Genomic DNA, 16328 nt, shown 5'->3' with positions numbered 1-16328 from the left:
ACCCACGTATGAACGGATATTGCTGCAAGGCTGATGTGTGTAAGTACAATCCTTAAAAACCATTAGACTGTCACCTAAAATATAAGCTAAAACTAGCTTATGAAACTAGCATTATATTAAGATCATGGTATTTACATGGAGGATGGGCAGCTGCTGTAATTGCTTTGTTTGGGATCCACTAACAACTACCACAAGAGAGCTCTTGTGCAAAGCCCTGTGCTATCACAAATTGCAATCTTGCACATCTACCTGGAGTTTGCAAGACCTTGGCACTATGTTTTGTTTCTTATAATATACTTTCAAGTCTTTAAATCTTATTCCCAATGCCCCCTTCACATGCTGAATATTCCCCTTTTATTTTCACATAAACATAACAATACTTTTCAGATATGCAGGGTCTACTTATTTTAATGAGGTTACCAAATACTCTACAACTATCAAAAAACCAAATCTTTGCCATAGGTAGGAATTTAGGCACACTACAAAGGGCAGCAGAGGTTTTGTAACAATCATTTCTCCTTTGTAAATGCTGAATAAAACCAAAGATCAAATGTGCCTTTAATCAGAAACGTCTTGATCAGTTCCTAAGTAGAATTGTTCCTCAGAAGTAAGCCCACTGCATCTACCGAACTACATGTCAGTTTAATAAAGAACAGAAGATGATGAAAGCAGCACAAAAATAAACCTGACTTTTGGTATACATTCCATATTAATGATGTGATTATCCCCTGTTTTCCAGATAAGTGGCTCTTGCCTATCTTGTGTCATACGTAAGTCTTAAACAGAGCAAGCTGTATGTTCAAATGACAAACACAACATAGCTATGCTCAGGAGATCTGATTTAATGAAGCACCTTATTGCCCAGCAGCATTCCCATTAATTGTCATTCATTTCACTTCCATATTCTATAAATGTTGCCGACAGAGTCTAGTATGTACTTGCAAACAACAGTTGTAATTCAGTTATTGTACAAAAGAACTTTACTTTACAGAGAAATAAGCAACATCACCGTTACACATACACTACAACTATCTCAAGCATTAGCTCAGTAGTTTAGAAACACAGAGTAACTTGATGCAGATATGTGATGTAACCTCTTCTGGCACAGGAGTGAGCTGGAAAAATCGAGGTTTAGACTCATGCTAAACATACCTTGAGTGCCCAGATTTCTCACAGAAATCTGTGTGATGCCTTCTGCCATAACCAGGTGCAAAACTGGGGCGCACTAACACTGATCGAGCAGAGCCCACTACTCTTCAGGGGTGAGCTGCTGCTCCTGGGATAAAAGCATTTGTTTCCCTGTCTTATAACTTTTCCCATAAAAACCGACAATTAAGTCCTGCCCTATCCCCACACATTTGTTTCCCCAAAGATAACTCTTTATCAAAACACCGTAATGGCAGTTTTTAGTCTTTATTGGCATTCTCATACCGAGTTCTCATTTTCAAACCAGGGAAAACCTTTGTTCCCATCTTTGCCGAAAGCCTGGAAGTTGCAAGACTTCCAAATCAAGAAGCACGAAGGTCCTGCTCTCCTTTTGCAGGCAGTATTTGCAGTCAGGGAAATATTGTTAAATGAGAGGCATTCAGTCAAGACTGGTGGAAGAGTCCTGGCATCAGGTGGTATATTAAAATATCCAGGCTGTGTACTTTGCCTGCTGCTTGTTTACACCTTGGACAATAAAAGACAAATACACCTATAGGCTGTCTAACTTCTAATATTTCCTGGATAGTTTCCCAGTTTCAAGAATCTAGAGGAATGAAAGAGTTTCTTGTTGTTACCCCTGCTAATGGAAGACTTGGCACAGACAAGATAATACATGGGTTTCTGGAATACTTTTTATTTGAGACACCCCCAGGACACCCCATGCGGCTCTGAGCCACACAAAACAGGTTCCCAGCTCGTTCATTACCAGACAATAGCAGGAGGTACTTTCTCTTGTTTTTTGAAGACACCATAGGACTGTATGTCCCAATGAGTTTTTTTAAGGCACAGCATGGTGGAGTTCATCTGTTCGGCTCCCAAGGTGTGTGCCCCTTGAAGTATCTGACTGAGTGATTGCTTTGTGTCCCCAGGGAATGATGTTTCTCCTTAGTCCCTTTTCCAGTGCCACAATTTCTGAACTGCCTAACCAGTTCACTGTACCCTGACACAAAACACATCAGTCAAGCGGGATAAAAGTCATCTTTGAGATGTCATGCATTTCCAACTCTGCTACCTCAATTTGAGCTTTTACCATAGAGACCAGAGTTTGGTAAAGCTAATTCCAGAGGTGGCAGCCAGAAACCTTCCACCCCCAGAGTACGTGTTCATCAGTTCATTTTGTATGAACCTCACTCTTGTATTTAGGCTCCAGATAGGTGTCCTTTCTAAGCAAAGACATGGAAAGTCCTTGATTCAAGAACAGAGCACTTAAATTTCATGTGAGGGACACTGTTAGCTAAATCAGTTCACAGCTTTGAGCTCCAGTGAAAACTTCCGTTTTACAGCATGTTACCAAGAGTAATTCTAAACAGATCCTCATGTTGCTGCAAGGAGACAGCATCAACAAGGGCTTTGAGCGTGGCTTACAGGGAAAAGTGTAAGCAATATAAAAACACTAGGTGCCTGCATTGGACTAGACCCAGATCTGCTGGGCTCAGGAAAGCATACTGAACAGTAGCAGAATTGCAAGAAATAAAACCCCCATGTTTCATTGTAGCTGCCAGCTCTGCCTGAGAATCACATCCCCATTATGGCCCATAAAAATGGAAATTGCAAACAATGGCAGTAATGGGACCAAATCTACTCCAGCTGCTTGGGAATGGAGAAAAAAAAAAAAATGCATTCTTTCACTCCAGCATGACCCAAAATACCACAAAAGCAGTTTAATTCCTAAAGTAGTAAGGCAGTCTATTAATTTTCCAGGGATGTCTACCAGTGAAGAGAAGGTTCGTATCTTAATGCACAAGCCCCAAAGAAGCTTCTCTGGCAGAGGCTGCAAAGGGAATGGCTCGTGCCTCCCACCGTCTCCTTTCCACAGAGTACCTCAAAATCTGTCTGGACTCCTGTGACATCCTCTACTTGCCCTAGTCCTCCAAATACCCGAGCCCCTGGTTGACTCTGCTCAGAAACATGTCACAGCTCTTGGGCAGCTTCCTCACCACTCAGCGCTCGGTCCTGAGAACTTCCTGACTACATTGACATGAACCAGGTCCTTCCTGCCTACCTTCTTTTGTTGGATTTATTTATTCTCCTACTACACTCCCTGTTGAGTACACAACAGCCTGTTCTCAGATAAATCCTCAGAGCTCTCAGGAAGTTAATGAGAAAAGCAAGCCCTGGACAGGTCTCCAGACTAGTCTACTGACAGTGAGCAATGAGCTGGCCCATCACCACAGCCCTATGGTCTGACTGTGGAAAGGAGGCTTTGGAAACAAGTAGACTTTGTATTTTCAGGTCCTGGCCTTTAAGGCATAGTTGAACAGAACTTAAATGCCAATAGATATAACTCTGGAGATACAGAGATGGAAAAAAAAAAAATCTGAGCTCTAGGAGCCAACTGGGAGCTCGGGTGATTTTCCAGATTAGGCTAAGGAACTGGGGACTAAGTGAAGTAAACTGTTTACATACACTGGACATCTGGAACTGACTTCTTTTAAAAGAACTCGGAGCCATCAGGACATGCTCTTGCCCAGCACTATAACCACTGGAGTCTGCTTTTACCTCTATCTGGTACCCTGCTGGAGCAGTGACCCAGTATTCCCACAGGGAGGGTGCTTGGACTGGGAAAGTCACATAACAAATAAACAAGCAGATACTGGGTGCATTAAAGCTTTGGGGGCATTGGAAAAGCAAGGAAAATGTCTGTGCCTACTGTTAGGTAGAAATACTCTGTGCTTACACACAGAGCCACAGTTAGAGATGAGCTATGCGACAAGTGCCCAACCTAGGGAGGGGTGACAGGAGACAGATATGACCTCAAACAGCCATGACGCGTTTCCTCTGCTCTCATGTAGGCATGAGCTCACATGCCCCAGGAAGGGAAAGGCCCTGCTCGATTCACTCTCTCTGTTCCCCTCTGACCCATCAGCAGATGGATAGCCAGATACTTAACAGCATCCTGCTCACCCCCATCCCATCCCTCACTAGCAGCAAGCAGAGCTCTTTTCTTTCTCCTTCACTCCTCTCTGAGCTTACAGCAATGCCAATGTGCAGTCGAAAGGTCAGCTGCTGGTCCATTTATCACAGGTATAACAGCACAGAGCCAGAAACCCGGTTTCTGTCCCCAGTAGCCCTCTCCAACGTTGACATTCTGTTTCTAATGCTTTTTTCTGCAAGGATTTTTTTTTTTTTTTTTTAAAAGTTTCCAGATTTACTGTTCCTCAAATGTGAGAAATAGAGGGGCATCTGGCAAGTGTGAGATCAAACCCCCCTGCAGTCCAGGCATGATATTCCAGGAAGGACCTGAGTTGCATAAGGCCATACTAAGCTTCCAACGATTCAACAGAGAGCAGAAACTGCATCAACTGCAAAAAGTCACCTGCAACAGGCAGACCCTTCACCTCTCTACCTCCTACGCATGTGCTTAAAGGTAGAGTAGTTTGGCCTCCGGTTACCTGGTTTGTATTGAGGTATACAAGCACAAGAGCTGAAATTGCCTCTTTGGAAGTCCTCTTGCAAACGTCAGCCCAGCAGTTCACACCACTAATGGCACTTTGTCCATGCCTCAAGTTGGGGTTTCTCTTTTTGCCTTTTTTTTTTTTTTTAATTAACCTGCCCTACAATGGATTCACCCCCAAACAGCCAAAGACTCCCTGAAAGCTTAGTCTCCACAGGGTTCCTGTGCATCAGATGGCAAAGCTTGTGTTCAGACAACAGGCACTTTTACTTAGTGTTCTGACTTTGGGAGGCAGAGACTGCTGCTCAGAGGACACGTGATGGCAAGTCCTCGGCTAACAGATGGGGCAAGCCAGTAAGTTCAGCCAGCAACTGAGGTTCAGACCTCTGACCATTTGCCAGACCAGGGAGTCATGTCGTTGGTGATTCCTTGCCACAGTACAGTAAGGGCAAAATGAACAGTGAGGTAGGTAACAGTAGGTAAGAAGAGGAGCACACTTCTTATCTGCATCATAGATGCACTCTGCTCCAGGGTAATAGTCTATCAACAGTCACGTATACTACCTGATAGCAGGTCCTGGACACATGGCAAATAGCACAAAATGTTTTGCTGTGGCATCTTTCATATCTGAGATAGTAGAAATGCTCTTTCCCAAGCAGTGAATGGCTCATTCTGCAATTGCACACACTATTGCAGCAGGATCTGGAGTAGGTAACAGCTCACCGCAGCTCTCAGCATCGCAGCCCTATTCCCAAGACAGCATTACCAGAAGAGATGTCTACCCAGGACCCCATGACTGTCTTTCTGCACTTCTCCAAAAGCAACACATGGAATTTTAACTCACTGAGGGGAGAGCAAAAGCCATTAGATTTCCACCTACAGCCAATACCCTTTGGTTCTGAGATACAACACCATGTCTGTTCTATAAGGAAACACTGCTCTGTCAATATGACTCACAGTGCCCATTAACCCTTACACAGCTAGTCTGGTCTCATGTCTCCTGCACAACTCCAGTTTTGCAGCAGTCCTGTCTCTCCAGACACCCTAATACCCCCTCCCAGCTTCCTTACCCACAACCTCTGAACATGGCTGGCTCAAGAAATCCCAAACATGGAGACAAACTGAATTTTGCCAGCCTAATGCTGAGCATCGGCCCTGAAAAGTCAAGGAGGGTGTCCTGGAGAGCCCTTGGCACCGCAGCTGCCAGCCTTGCCCTTCCAGGCAGCCAGCGTGGGCAAAAGCTGGCAACAAGGTCCAGCCCATTTTCTGGCTCTGGACAATCTGCTGCTTTCTAGGCCAGCTGCCCATTTTTGCCAAGCCCTAGAGCCAGGTCTGCCCCAGGATATCCCAGGCTTTGGGACTGTTTTAACAGCCTTCCACAGCCTCTTCCAGATCTTCACCAGCTGCCACTCTGTGCAGAGACAGTGAAGCTAAAGAATGGACGTGCTGAAAGACACCAAAAAGTTAATTTTTATGGCCCAGCTCTTTGTCAAGGGCATTTTCATCTGCACAGATTCCTCAGGGCACACTAATAAAAGCAGAGTGAAACATCGCAGAAGTGCATGACAGCCGTACCTCCCTGGGGGGGCTCAGCACATGCAGACAAATGGCGGAGCTGCCCCTCTGCCTCTGCACCCGCTAACTTATTTCAGAGAGTATATATGTCTCGCTTGCTCCACAGCTGCCATACGGGAGCACACTATTAATTTGCAGAACCTGGAGCCAGGCTTAAAAATTCCATTAATTAAGTGTTGGTGGAGGTGTTTGGAAAGACGTTCCGATAAATATAGTGCTATAAAGTGTTCCCCTAGAAACCGAGAAAAAAGTTGAATACGAAAAGTACCCAGGCTGATAACAGCTATCGCTCCTGCTGAGCAGTGCCTAGGGAGCATTCAGCAGAGAGAACTTCTTTTGCAAGGCTTTTTTGGCTACCCAAGGTTTTTGGTTGGTAGCACAAAAATATGGAAGTGAACCTCTGCACCATGCCTTGCTTCCCTGTGCCCTCCTGCTTCACCCCTCTTCTTGCACCTGGTGTTGGCAGATGGGAAATGCTCTGCAAAGTCTATGGCTGCAGATTCAGAAATGCCCCACGCGTTTTAGTGCTCCCAGCTTGTGGACTCCTTCCTAGGCGCCCCTGCTGTGCCCATCACCCCAGCACCCCCAGGCATGCAGAGGCTAAACTCTACAAACCCAGCAATCGGCCATCTTTCACATGGCTACTTATAAAAGGGTTCATTTTGTTCAACAGCGTAACTTCTATATGGTCTTATCTACAGCTGATGTAAATCAATACTGTTAAGTTTTGCCTCATAAGGAATCTGTAGGGTTTTACTTCGCCCTTTTCTGGCACTGTGTGTTCTGCCTGTCATTAGCCTCAGGAGAAAACGCACTCATCCACATCAGCTCAGCAAGCAGAACAGGACATTATACGACTCGAATATCACAGGATAGAAACACTCAGCTCTCATCTACGTGATCCTGATCGCTACACCATTCCTGCCTGGGGGACACAGGCGGAGAAGACAGGGCTCTGTAGAAAAATCTTCTCAATCAGTATGTCTGTCTCCACAGAAATGCGTGAGCAAATACCTTTCTGGATGGATGCTGCAGGTATTACAGGAGGATTAGAGCTGATCTTCCCTTAGAAAGGGGACTAGGAAAGGAAGAGTGCTCTAGGCTGATTCTGGCCTGTTAAGTGACATTCTAGCCTGGTATTTCTCACCTAAACAGAAATGTGATCAAAGAAGTTGAGATAAACAATGATTTAATGACTCGAAGTGTAGAAGCTGGAGAGGTTTTGAAAAGAGCTTGTGTATATATAAGAATAAACACTTACATTGCAACCTGTTGAAGGAATCTTAAGCCATTTGCTTGCCACAAATTCCCACTGTCAGGGCGCTCAGAGTACACAAGCTCTTTCCTTCTGTTTTCTATGCTTAGGGTCATTAAATCAGATGCTTATTTTGTTCCAACCACTCAGCACGCCCTCCCACCACCACCTCTGCTTTCAGCCCAGTTTTCTACCTCCCAGCTCAGTTCTTGGCCCCCTCAGTCCTCACTGCTGGCTGCCAGTGTCCTAAGCAAGGGGAGCACAGGGACCAAGGGCACACACTGACTCCTCTCCTAAGACACCCCTTAGCTACTTCTGGGGCTTCAGGGACGGAGCTCTTTGAGTGCCTCTCTCTCCCACTACTGACTATTGCTCCTGCTTCCCCCCAGGTTTGGATGGGGAGAGGAGACCTAAGACCTTCTCTGCCTCTTTCTGCAGTCAGCCATCCTGCCAGTGTACCTGCTTTAGGTAACGAACCTGTCTTAGAGCCATCCATCAACAGCACTGTTTCTTGCGGTCCATGGAGAAAGTAGCCTCTTGGGCCAACGCAGCGGGGGTCCAGATTTGGGACTCACTCAAACATACAACTTGACTCAAGAGGGCATATCAGCAAGACAGCCTGTTGTCAGAAATAATGTTCACTATGCCTCTATATGAGGACTTTGGGAACCGCAGCTGGGTTAAATAATGGAATCTTTGCTTTGCTTCCAAACAAACACAACTAATTCAGCCAATTTGATTCCTTGTTCCCTCACCTTGCTTCTCATTTCTCAAAGTCAAGACAAGATTAATGAACCCCACACAGTAATGCTGGAGGGCTCTGCGTTTTTTTGGAGTACTTCAAGCCACAAAAATACCTTCAGCAACAAACTGAGAAAACTAAAGCTGATAAAGCCAAGTTTGGAAGCAATTAACATCAATCTAAAATTCAGCTGTTTTGGGGGCTCAGCTTAAAAATAAAAAGCAATTACTGTTGTGACAAAGTCAAATAATACATCGCTTCTCCATAGTTGATTTAGCAAAGGAAGTCTGCCTTCACCAACAGCTACAATTAAAAGGCTTATATAAACGCTACTTACTTGCACCGAACGTTCTGCAATTTTTTTTTCAAAAGCTTATTTCTCAAGAGCATAACAGCCTCTCCCCAACACCTGAGGAAGCAAGAAACCTTTATACAGTGTGAAGTACACAGAACAGCTCTGACCACACTCAGAAACACCCATTCAAATAGCAGAGGTTTCTCCTTGTTGCCCAAGAGCATGAGAAGAGCTCCGGCCAGCAGAACCACAGCTCTGCTCACCCAGTCCTGGCTGTAAATGCCAGGTAGCTGCTCTTCCACTTCTCCCCTATCAGCTATGGACTTGAAAAGCCACAAGGGCTGATAGTGCTGGAGCTTGTATAGGACTCCAGTTGTCACACTGGGGAGAATCAATCAGTCTTGAAGATTTGCCCAAGGACCTACAAAGAGTTTGGTGTGAGAACTGGAAAACAACCTAGTTCTCAAAGCTCAGAGCACAGCCTCTTGGGTTAAAATGCTAACAAATATTTAAAAAGCTGCCTGAAACACAATTGTGTGGTCAATATTTAGCATGCAATAGTAGGGTGCTTGCCCAATAGAAACATCAGCCAGCACATGAAAATCAGTTTGCAGCTTTTGAGAAATGTTCAGATTGCCTCTCATTAGTAACTACAATTTCCCTACCTGTTGCACTGTTGTAAACCACACCAAAGCCTGCGGGTACCAAAAGTTCTTTCAAAAAGCTTGAGCCAATGGTTTTCAAACTGCCAGCAGAGCATCTCCATGCAATTAACTGAATAAAGCATTTCAGGACCCTGCAGCTCTAGGGTGGTGGGAGATTTGCAGAGCTGCATCATGAAGAGTCCCCTGTGGTGCCTGGTCAGCTAAAATTGAGGCAGCCCAGGAGCTAGAAATGCTAGGCTTGTCATGCAGCACCCATAGGAATGGGATGAATGAATGAATGATGAGTACTGGAGCTCAAAGAAGGGAAAATGCACAAGAATGACCAACCACGCCATTCAGAACTGGCATAGATTTGAGTCACCTGTGCTCCCAGCAATGTAAAGGAGTCAGATTTAGCTGCTACAAGATAAGGAGGGACTGGCATGCCAACAGGAAGCTTTACTACTACATTCCTCGCTACAGGGAATACTCTGTAGTGAGATGATGAAAGTCTTACTAAAGGTCTAGTAAGGCTTTAATAGCCTTTAATAAGGCCATTGCTCACCCCCTGTGCATGGCACATTTGCAACCTACGCTGGCAAGTAGCCAAGAGAAGCAGAGTCCTCCCTGTTCAGGCCTCTCCAGATTGCTCAGCGAGGTCTGCAGGTGACATTCTTGGTTCACGGAAGCTCCTCTCACAGTTTTCATGGGCAGAGTTATTAGGTACCTACCCCTGCTCTGTAAGAGCCAACTGCCTAGTTTGCACACAGAAAAACAAGAGTCCGTGGACTCCCAGGTGACTTCTGTACACACAAACTGTGTCTATTTTAGCTGGTAATTCGGTGCAATGGGAGCAGATCAAAGCAGTTGGACCTGTGGCCCCTACATCTCCACTCTATGCAGGACATGGGGGGATATTTTGGATCAGATTTAGCCCAGTCTCCCTGCCTGAATGTCCCCACCACACCTGAATGTGGAAGCTGCATGGTTTCAGCCATGCTTCAAAACCTTTAGTCCTCGTTGTGAACTGCAGAGTACGTGGTGCAGAACTGTGGGTTTAATGTCTTCCAAGAGAAATGTAATTCACAATTTCCCTTGCTAAGTGCTATGTGATCTGAACTGATACACCACGTGTGGGGATGACCAGGGGATGACCTTACTGCTGTTCTGCATCGAAATGCAAGCATAGGCACAGTAAAACAAACTGTAGCAAAGCCATCTCTCTGCGTATTTTCCTTTTGTGCCCAAAGGGATTCAGCCTTTTTCCACTTTCTCCAAGGCTGTCAAAATCATCGTGTTAGTATGAAAGTGAAATTGTCTAATGCACCAAACCCAGAAAAACTGAAAAAGAGAAGTGCAAATGTGTTTTGAAGGTTTGTACAAATTTACAAGAACCATGGGCGAACACCTTGTCACGAGCCGGCAGGGCAGCAGCCTGCTTGCTAAAACCCTTGCACCAGCTCTGGCTCCAAACAGGAGATTCAAAGTGGTACATCACAACCTTCAGATGGAGGGAGAGGTTTGTGCCACTGAGGGTAGCAGTGAAGGCATTTGCAGGAGCTCCTGCCCTTTGGCCGGAGGGCATCAGCAGCAAACACCTATGGTTCACTACATGCCTGCTGTGCTACCGCGAGTCAGTGGGAAGGACTGCTGTACTCTTGTTTGTGGTGTGCCCAACTAATATTTTTATAAAGTTGTTGGAAATGAAGAGAATAAAGGGAACAGCTTTTTTTCTCCGTACTCTAACCAATTCAAGGGTTTGAGTTTTCATTCCAAACCACTTGACAGTATCTCATTAACCTACTGCCTATAATAAATGTGTTCAATAACAATCACCAAGTCACACAAAATTAAAAAATTCTATTAAATATAAATCAGAAATACTTGTGAGGTCATTTATTTTTCTACGCTAGAATTAGAGAAAATGAGGTCTGCCACCCCCCTCGGCTGTGACAAATACAAGTCCCAAAGCAGACTGTGTAAACTTTCCAGGAATGTCTCTCTAACCTCACACTGCAGCCTTTGTAAAATTCATAATCAATTTTTTCCACAGAAAAAAAAAAAACAAACCACATTTACACATTTGTACAGTTGAATCTGCCTGCAGTGCTTCAGGTAGCTACGAAGATGTAAAGCTGCTCATCACCTGGCAGCCTCTGGGGCACTTGGTCAAAACCTGTCGAGGGTAGGAGCCCTGCACACACAGCCATCCCAGCTGGCTGGAGCAGGACAACTGCGGCACTTGGTGCTCTGAACCAAAGAGCAACACGCTGTTTCCACAGGGCTCAGCTCTAAACAAAGTCAACCTGTCCCTCTCTCCTCCCATCCCGCTGTTGTCCCCATGTTGTCAAAGCATCTCCCATTTCCCAAAGCTTTGCTCCCCTTCTCGTGCTGACTTCCGACTGGAGCATCCCTGAGCACCGCAGGGATGGGGAGGGGGGACCCAACAGCTCCCACCTCTCAGGCTCACCACGTGCAGCTCTGGAACACAACACATGGATCCCCTGGCTTCGACAGAAAACATTCAGTATTTCACATCTCAGCAAAAAAAGCTGAAATCAGGGCAGATAAAGGAGAAACATTAGCTACTTACTGGTAGCTGACAAGCAAAGCTCTCAAAACCAAAAATGCATGGTTTAGGAAAGTGTGGAGTCAAAATAAAATCATGTGCATACCACAAAGTCTGTTTATGCAACCAATCACACAAAATGAAGGACTGCCTTAGTCCAGCTCAGAAAGAGCCCCTAGGAAAAGAATAAAATCATTCCTGAAGCATAACGAAGTGAGATCTGACCACAGTGTTTGATCAGAACAGCTGGGGAACGGTGAATCAACATGGATTCAGGAGACCTTTCAAATTCCCATGGATTTTCATTCATCAGATCCCCAGGAATACCTTGTGTTGCCTCTTTTAACATCTAAATAGGAAGTCAGATGAAATAATTCACTAAATGAGAATTTTCCCCTTAGAGATCCTTCCACTGCCCTGCCAGGGTCAGACCAAACCAGCCGGCCACACTAAAGTCTCCAGGAGAAAGCAGTCTCTTGAGGGACTCCTTCCAAAAAGCCTTTCCACAGGACTGTGCAATGGGCTTTTTCCGCAGCAAGCTGACCGAAGGAGACCCCCCCAGCTCTGCCCACGCTCCGACACCCCCTGAGCACCCAAAGCCCCTTCCTCCCAAGCACTTCTCATTGCATTCAGGCTACATCATATATTGGAAAGTATCACAAGTAGAAAGAGAAAGCCTAATTCTGATAGGAGTCAGTTTTATTTGGGTTTGGTTTTGGGGGGTTGGGGGAAGGGTAGGGTTTTGGCTGGGGTTTTTTGGACCAAGATTAGGGCTAATTTGAATTATAGTAAAATTCAAAAATAGGAAGAACCAGATCATGATCTGTTGGTTCCTATAAATAGTGAACTACAAAACTCCAGTAGATCACTTCAAAACATCCATGCTTGGTCAGACCTACTCAGTGTCTGTCTCCACCAGTGGCAAACAGCACATTACTGAAAAAAATATATGGGTAAGATAAATATGTCACACTTCCCTCCCTGTATAGCCTCCCTGCCCCCAGGCACTTGTGGTTCAGGCACTCACTGAGCCAGTTTCTCTGTGCCCCTCGGTGTTTATGAACTGAGAGATTTTCCTTGTACGAATGTTGAAAAGCATAGTGGGGAATTTTTTCCACCATAGTGAGAAATAGAAGATTTTTTCCTAGTGTCTTTAGAGGAAGGAAAAGATTATAGGGAAAATTGCCTGGTGTCAGCACCTTAATTCCCGTTACAGAGAAACAGCAGTAGCCTACACATTTAACTACACTTCTGGTATTAAAAAGGCAATACAAATTTCATTAAGCAAAACACATTACTCCTCAGCATTGATTACTAGGTTATAAATGCGACCTGCTAAGCGTGTATCAAAGCAGCAACCTGGAGTTGCCGGTGACTTTCCCGACACTTGAGTAGGTGAACAAAGACCAGAGATGTTCTCTCTGATAATATAGCACTTTGAGAAGGCTCATTAAGAACAGAAATTGCCTTTGAATGTATTATCTTGCTCTGTGCATGCAACTGGAGAGAGTGGATTGTGGCTTGCACAGGGGCACATCCCAACCTGAAAGCACAAGAGCTACAAAGCTGTGAGGACAGGATGGCACAACAGGATCCCCTTTGAGCTCTAAGACCCTGTTCCCCCGTCTTCTGTACTGCGTTTCCTCCTGATCTCTGTTCAGTAACTCCTTAGGGAAAGGTTTCCCGGAAGACCAGCGTACATACATTTGATCTGTCTCTGTCAGAGCAATTTCCTCTAAGACATTTCCCCACGTACTTGCCACTTGAGTGTCCAGGTAGGGGAAGGGTGAAGAATTACTCCCTGAAATAAAAACCCGAGACATCAAAAAGATACTCAGAGTGGATTTTAAGAAAACTCTTTGTGGAAACACACACCCTTTTATTGCAACTGGAATACAGCTTCCTCCTGTGCCTGGGCCAGCAACATCGGCCTGGTCAGAAGTTTGATGTCCTTGTGTGAAGTGGGTTTGGTGGGTCTCAGTTCAGCTCCCCACACAGTTCAGCATCACCAGCAGCCTGGCCAGCCAAAAGGCCAAGAAACAAAAGGGACAAATCCTAGTCCTACAGAAAGACCCTGCAGATCACACCTGAGGGAGAATGGCAGAGCCAATGCCAGCCCTGTGTCCTGGGGACAGCTGCAAACAGGATCTCCAGCCTTTTTGAACAATTTCTGTTGGCATCACACTTCCAGGATCAAAATGATCCATACTGAAATTTGTCTCTCACTGATACCAGTAGTGTGCCCAGGGGTTTGAAATGACTTCAGAAATGTCAGTTTCTTGCTTGCCCCAGTATAAAGCAGCAGAGATGAGGTGCTAAGTTTTCAGACCATTGCACCAAAAAGAAAAAAACCTAGGATCAGACTTCCAGCAGGCACAGATAGGCTTGTGCCTGGTCTTTGATGGGGCCCTATCCATCCTACTGCAAGGAAGTCCTTGACTTGGCTACGCCACATCCGACATTTACACAAATAACAGGGCGACACTACACCCTCACAGAAGGTCCAGGAAACCCCAAACCAGACATTGCTGCATGAGCAGAAACCTTTATCTACAGGCAAACCTTTATCTACTTTGCAAACACACCGTGTGGCTGCTGCCGCCCTGCAGCTCACCAGCTGGATAAGACACAGTATAGGAGGAGCCGTGTAGTTTATCCTACCTCACATTAACATCAAGTTCTTCCATCACAGGCAATAGGCATAGGTAGCTGGGAGTTCAATGTCCATAGAAGAGACCTCGTCCTGCAGTGGAGAGAGTTAGAAAGGACAGTCATAAGTTACAGGATCTTTCACAGACGCACATTTACCCCAGTGAAGACACCCATATGCTGCATTTTGCCCCTCCGGCTTGTCTTCTCTTGAAAACAGAAGTTACGTAGACATGTCAAGATGAAGTCATACTATTGCATAGAGCTGTCATAACATAATTTTCTGTTATCTACCCTGACGTATTTGTATCCCACAACACTAAAGTGCATGCCTGGAGGCACGAAACAAAGCTCAAGTGATAGATAACCCTTTGTGGTTGTGTGTACACCACCCATTCATGCATAACCTCGGACTAACAGAGGGCTTCAAGGTCCCAGGGGAACACTGGCTCTACCGAAAATAACAAAAAAATTCCCCATTTTATGAGCGAAGTCAGGTGTTCACCTGGAAACTAAGATCAACCTTTAATACACTCCGTGATCATCTCTTCTCCTGGGGACTTCTTGGATTTAGATTCCCAGAGGATTGTTTCAACAGCAGCAAGGTAGTAAAATACTGTAAGGACTGCTGCACTGGCACAGAGAAAATGCTCTTCTGGCCAAATATTCAGTTTCCATAGGGGCGAGAAGCTGCATAGGCAGAAGTCATAAGAAACAATGCACGGGATACAGATCACATCCAAGACTGTACCTGTCACCGTCCTCTGCAGACATCTCGTGTCACTTGTTGAAAAATCCCATTCTGTGTAGTGTCTCCTCAAATGCTAACAGCTCCTTCCCTCTAATTACCACAAATGAGTTAGTAGGGAAATAATTTCAAAAGACACGAACCCAGAGCATTACACCAGTACGCAGAGCATACCATGCTGTACCCAGTGAGTTCTGGTGTGGAAACGGGCACACACAAAAATACCCTGGGTCAATCTGCCCTGTCCTTCTGCAAGTGGAACCCCCAATGACCTCAGAGAAATCCAGCTATATATTTTGTCAAAGACTCTCACAGCGGAAATAGTCTTATTTCTAGAAATAAATGCAAGCAACATAAATTACTAATACAGGTACCGTTCTTGAGACTTGTTCTCCAAGACCAACTTTTTACGAAGTTTATGTTGCAATTCTGGTGACACCGAGGAGCTGAGCACTGTGATATAAGTGACCTCTTCCAGCCTATGCTTACATTCAAACTCACATGCGACAGCATGCATACATGTAAGCTGCCGTGGACCTAAGGCTTTTCATGGTAACTTCCAAACTTTCAAAGCTACAGAAAAGTATTTTAAATACAATCAACTGAAGAAGATTTGCAGAACCTGGCTGGGAAAACACAAGCAAGAATGCTTGGTAAATTAGTTTCTGTTTTTACACAAAATTAAAACATTGACTTACCACTAAATTAAAATATTAAATTTAAAATATAAAATTAAATTTCCTGTGACACGATACTGTACAGCCTTATGAATACTTAATAGCAGTACTGTAATTACAAAGAACTAAATGATTTGCAGATCAAGTTAAAATAAATGTACTTACTTCCAGTAACACTAAGTGATATAAATATTAATGGGATTTTTTGATTCTATCAAAACTCCATCATGACTCCAAAGAAATGAATGCACCATCTTAACAAAGAGTTTGTGTATTTGCTGCTGTTAATCCAGCAGAAAAAAATATGATAAGTTTCTGATTGCCCCTTGTGTTATATCTGTAGAGAGCCAAGGATAATGCCACACCATAGCGCTATTAGTGATAACTCAAATGCAAATAATGCCATTATGGTTACTTGGCTTCAAAGAAAAGATTTAATAGTACTGACTCAGGCTTCCTAGATGCGATGCCAGGTTTGCACTGCAAATGAACACCCACTATCCAGGCCTGGTTCAGTGTTTACCAGAATTAGTACTTCAGTAGGTATAGACTATACATAGTTTTGCAAGCAAAA

The 16328-nt window shown here is 44.7% G+C and overlaps 1 protein-coding gene across 1 annotated transcript in view; it reads right to left on the bottom strand.

The window, feature by feature from the left end:
• The window catches only part of HTR4 (5-hydroxytryptamine receptor 4), a 97389-nt gene extending 82976 nt beyond the window's left edge, over nt 1-14413 (bottom strand). Inside the window, exon 1 of the mRNA XM_082324288.1 lies at nt 14342-14413. Within this exon, the coding sequence (XP_082180414.1) occupies nt 14342-14367 (26 nt within the window). The 5' untranslated portion in view covers nt 14368-14413. The remainder of the gene's footprint in view (nt 1-14341) is intronic.
• Nucleotides 14414-16328: the final 1915 nt, after the last annotated feature.

Source organism: Platalea leucorodia (genome assembly GCF_965183815.1).
Source record: "Platalea leucorodia genome assembly, chromosome: 11".
Lineage (NCBI taxonomy): Eukaryota > Metazoa > Chordata > Aves > Pelecaniformes > Threskiornithidae > Platalea > Platalea leucorodia.
This window is presented reverse-complemented; position numbering and strand designations above follow the sequence as displayed.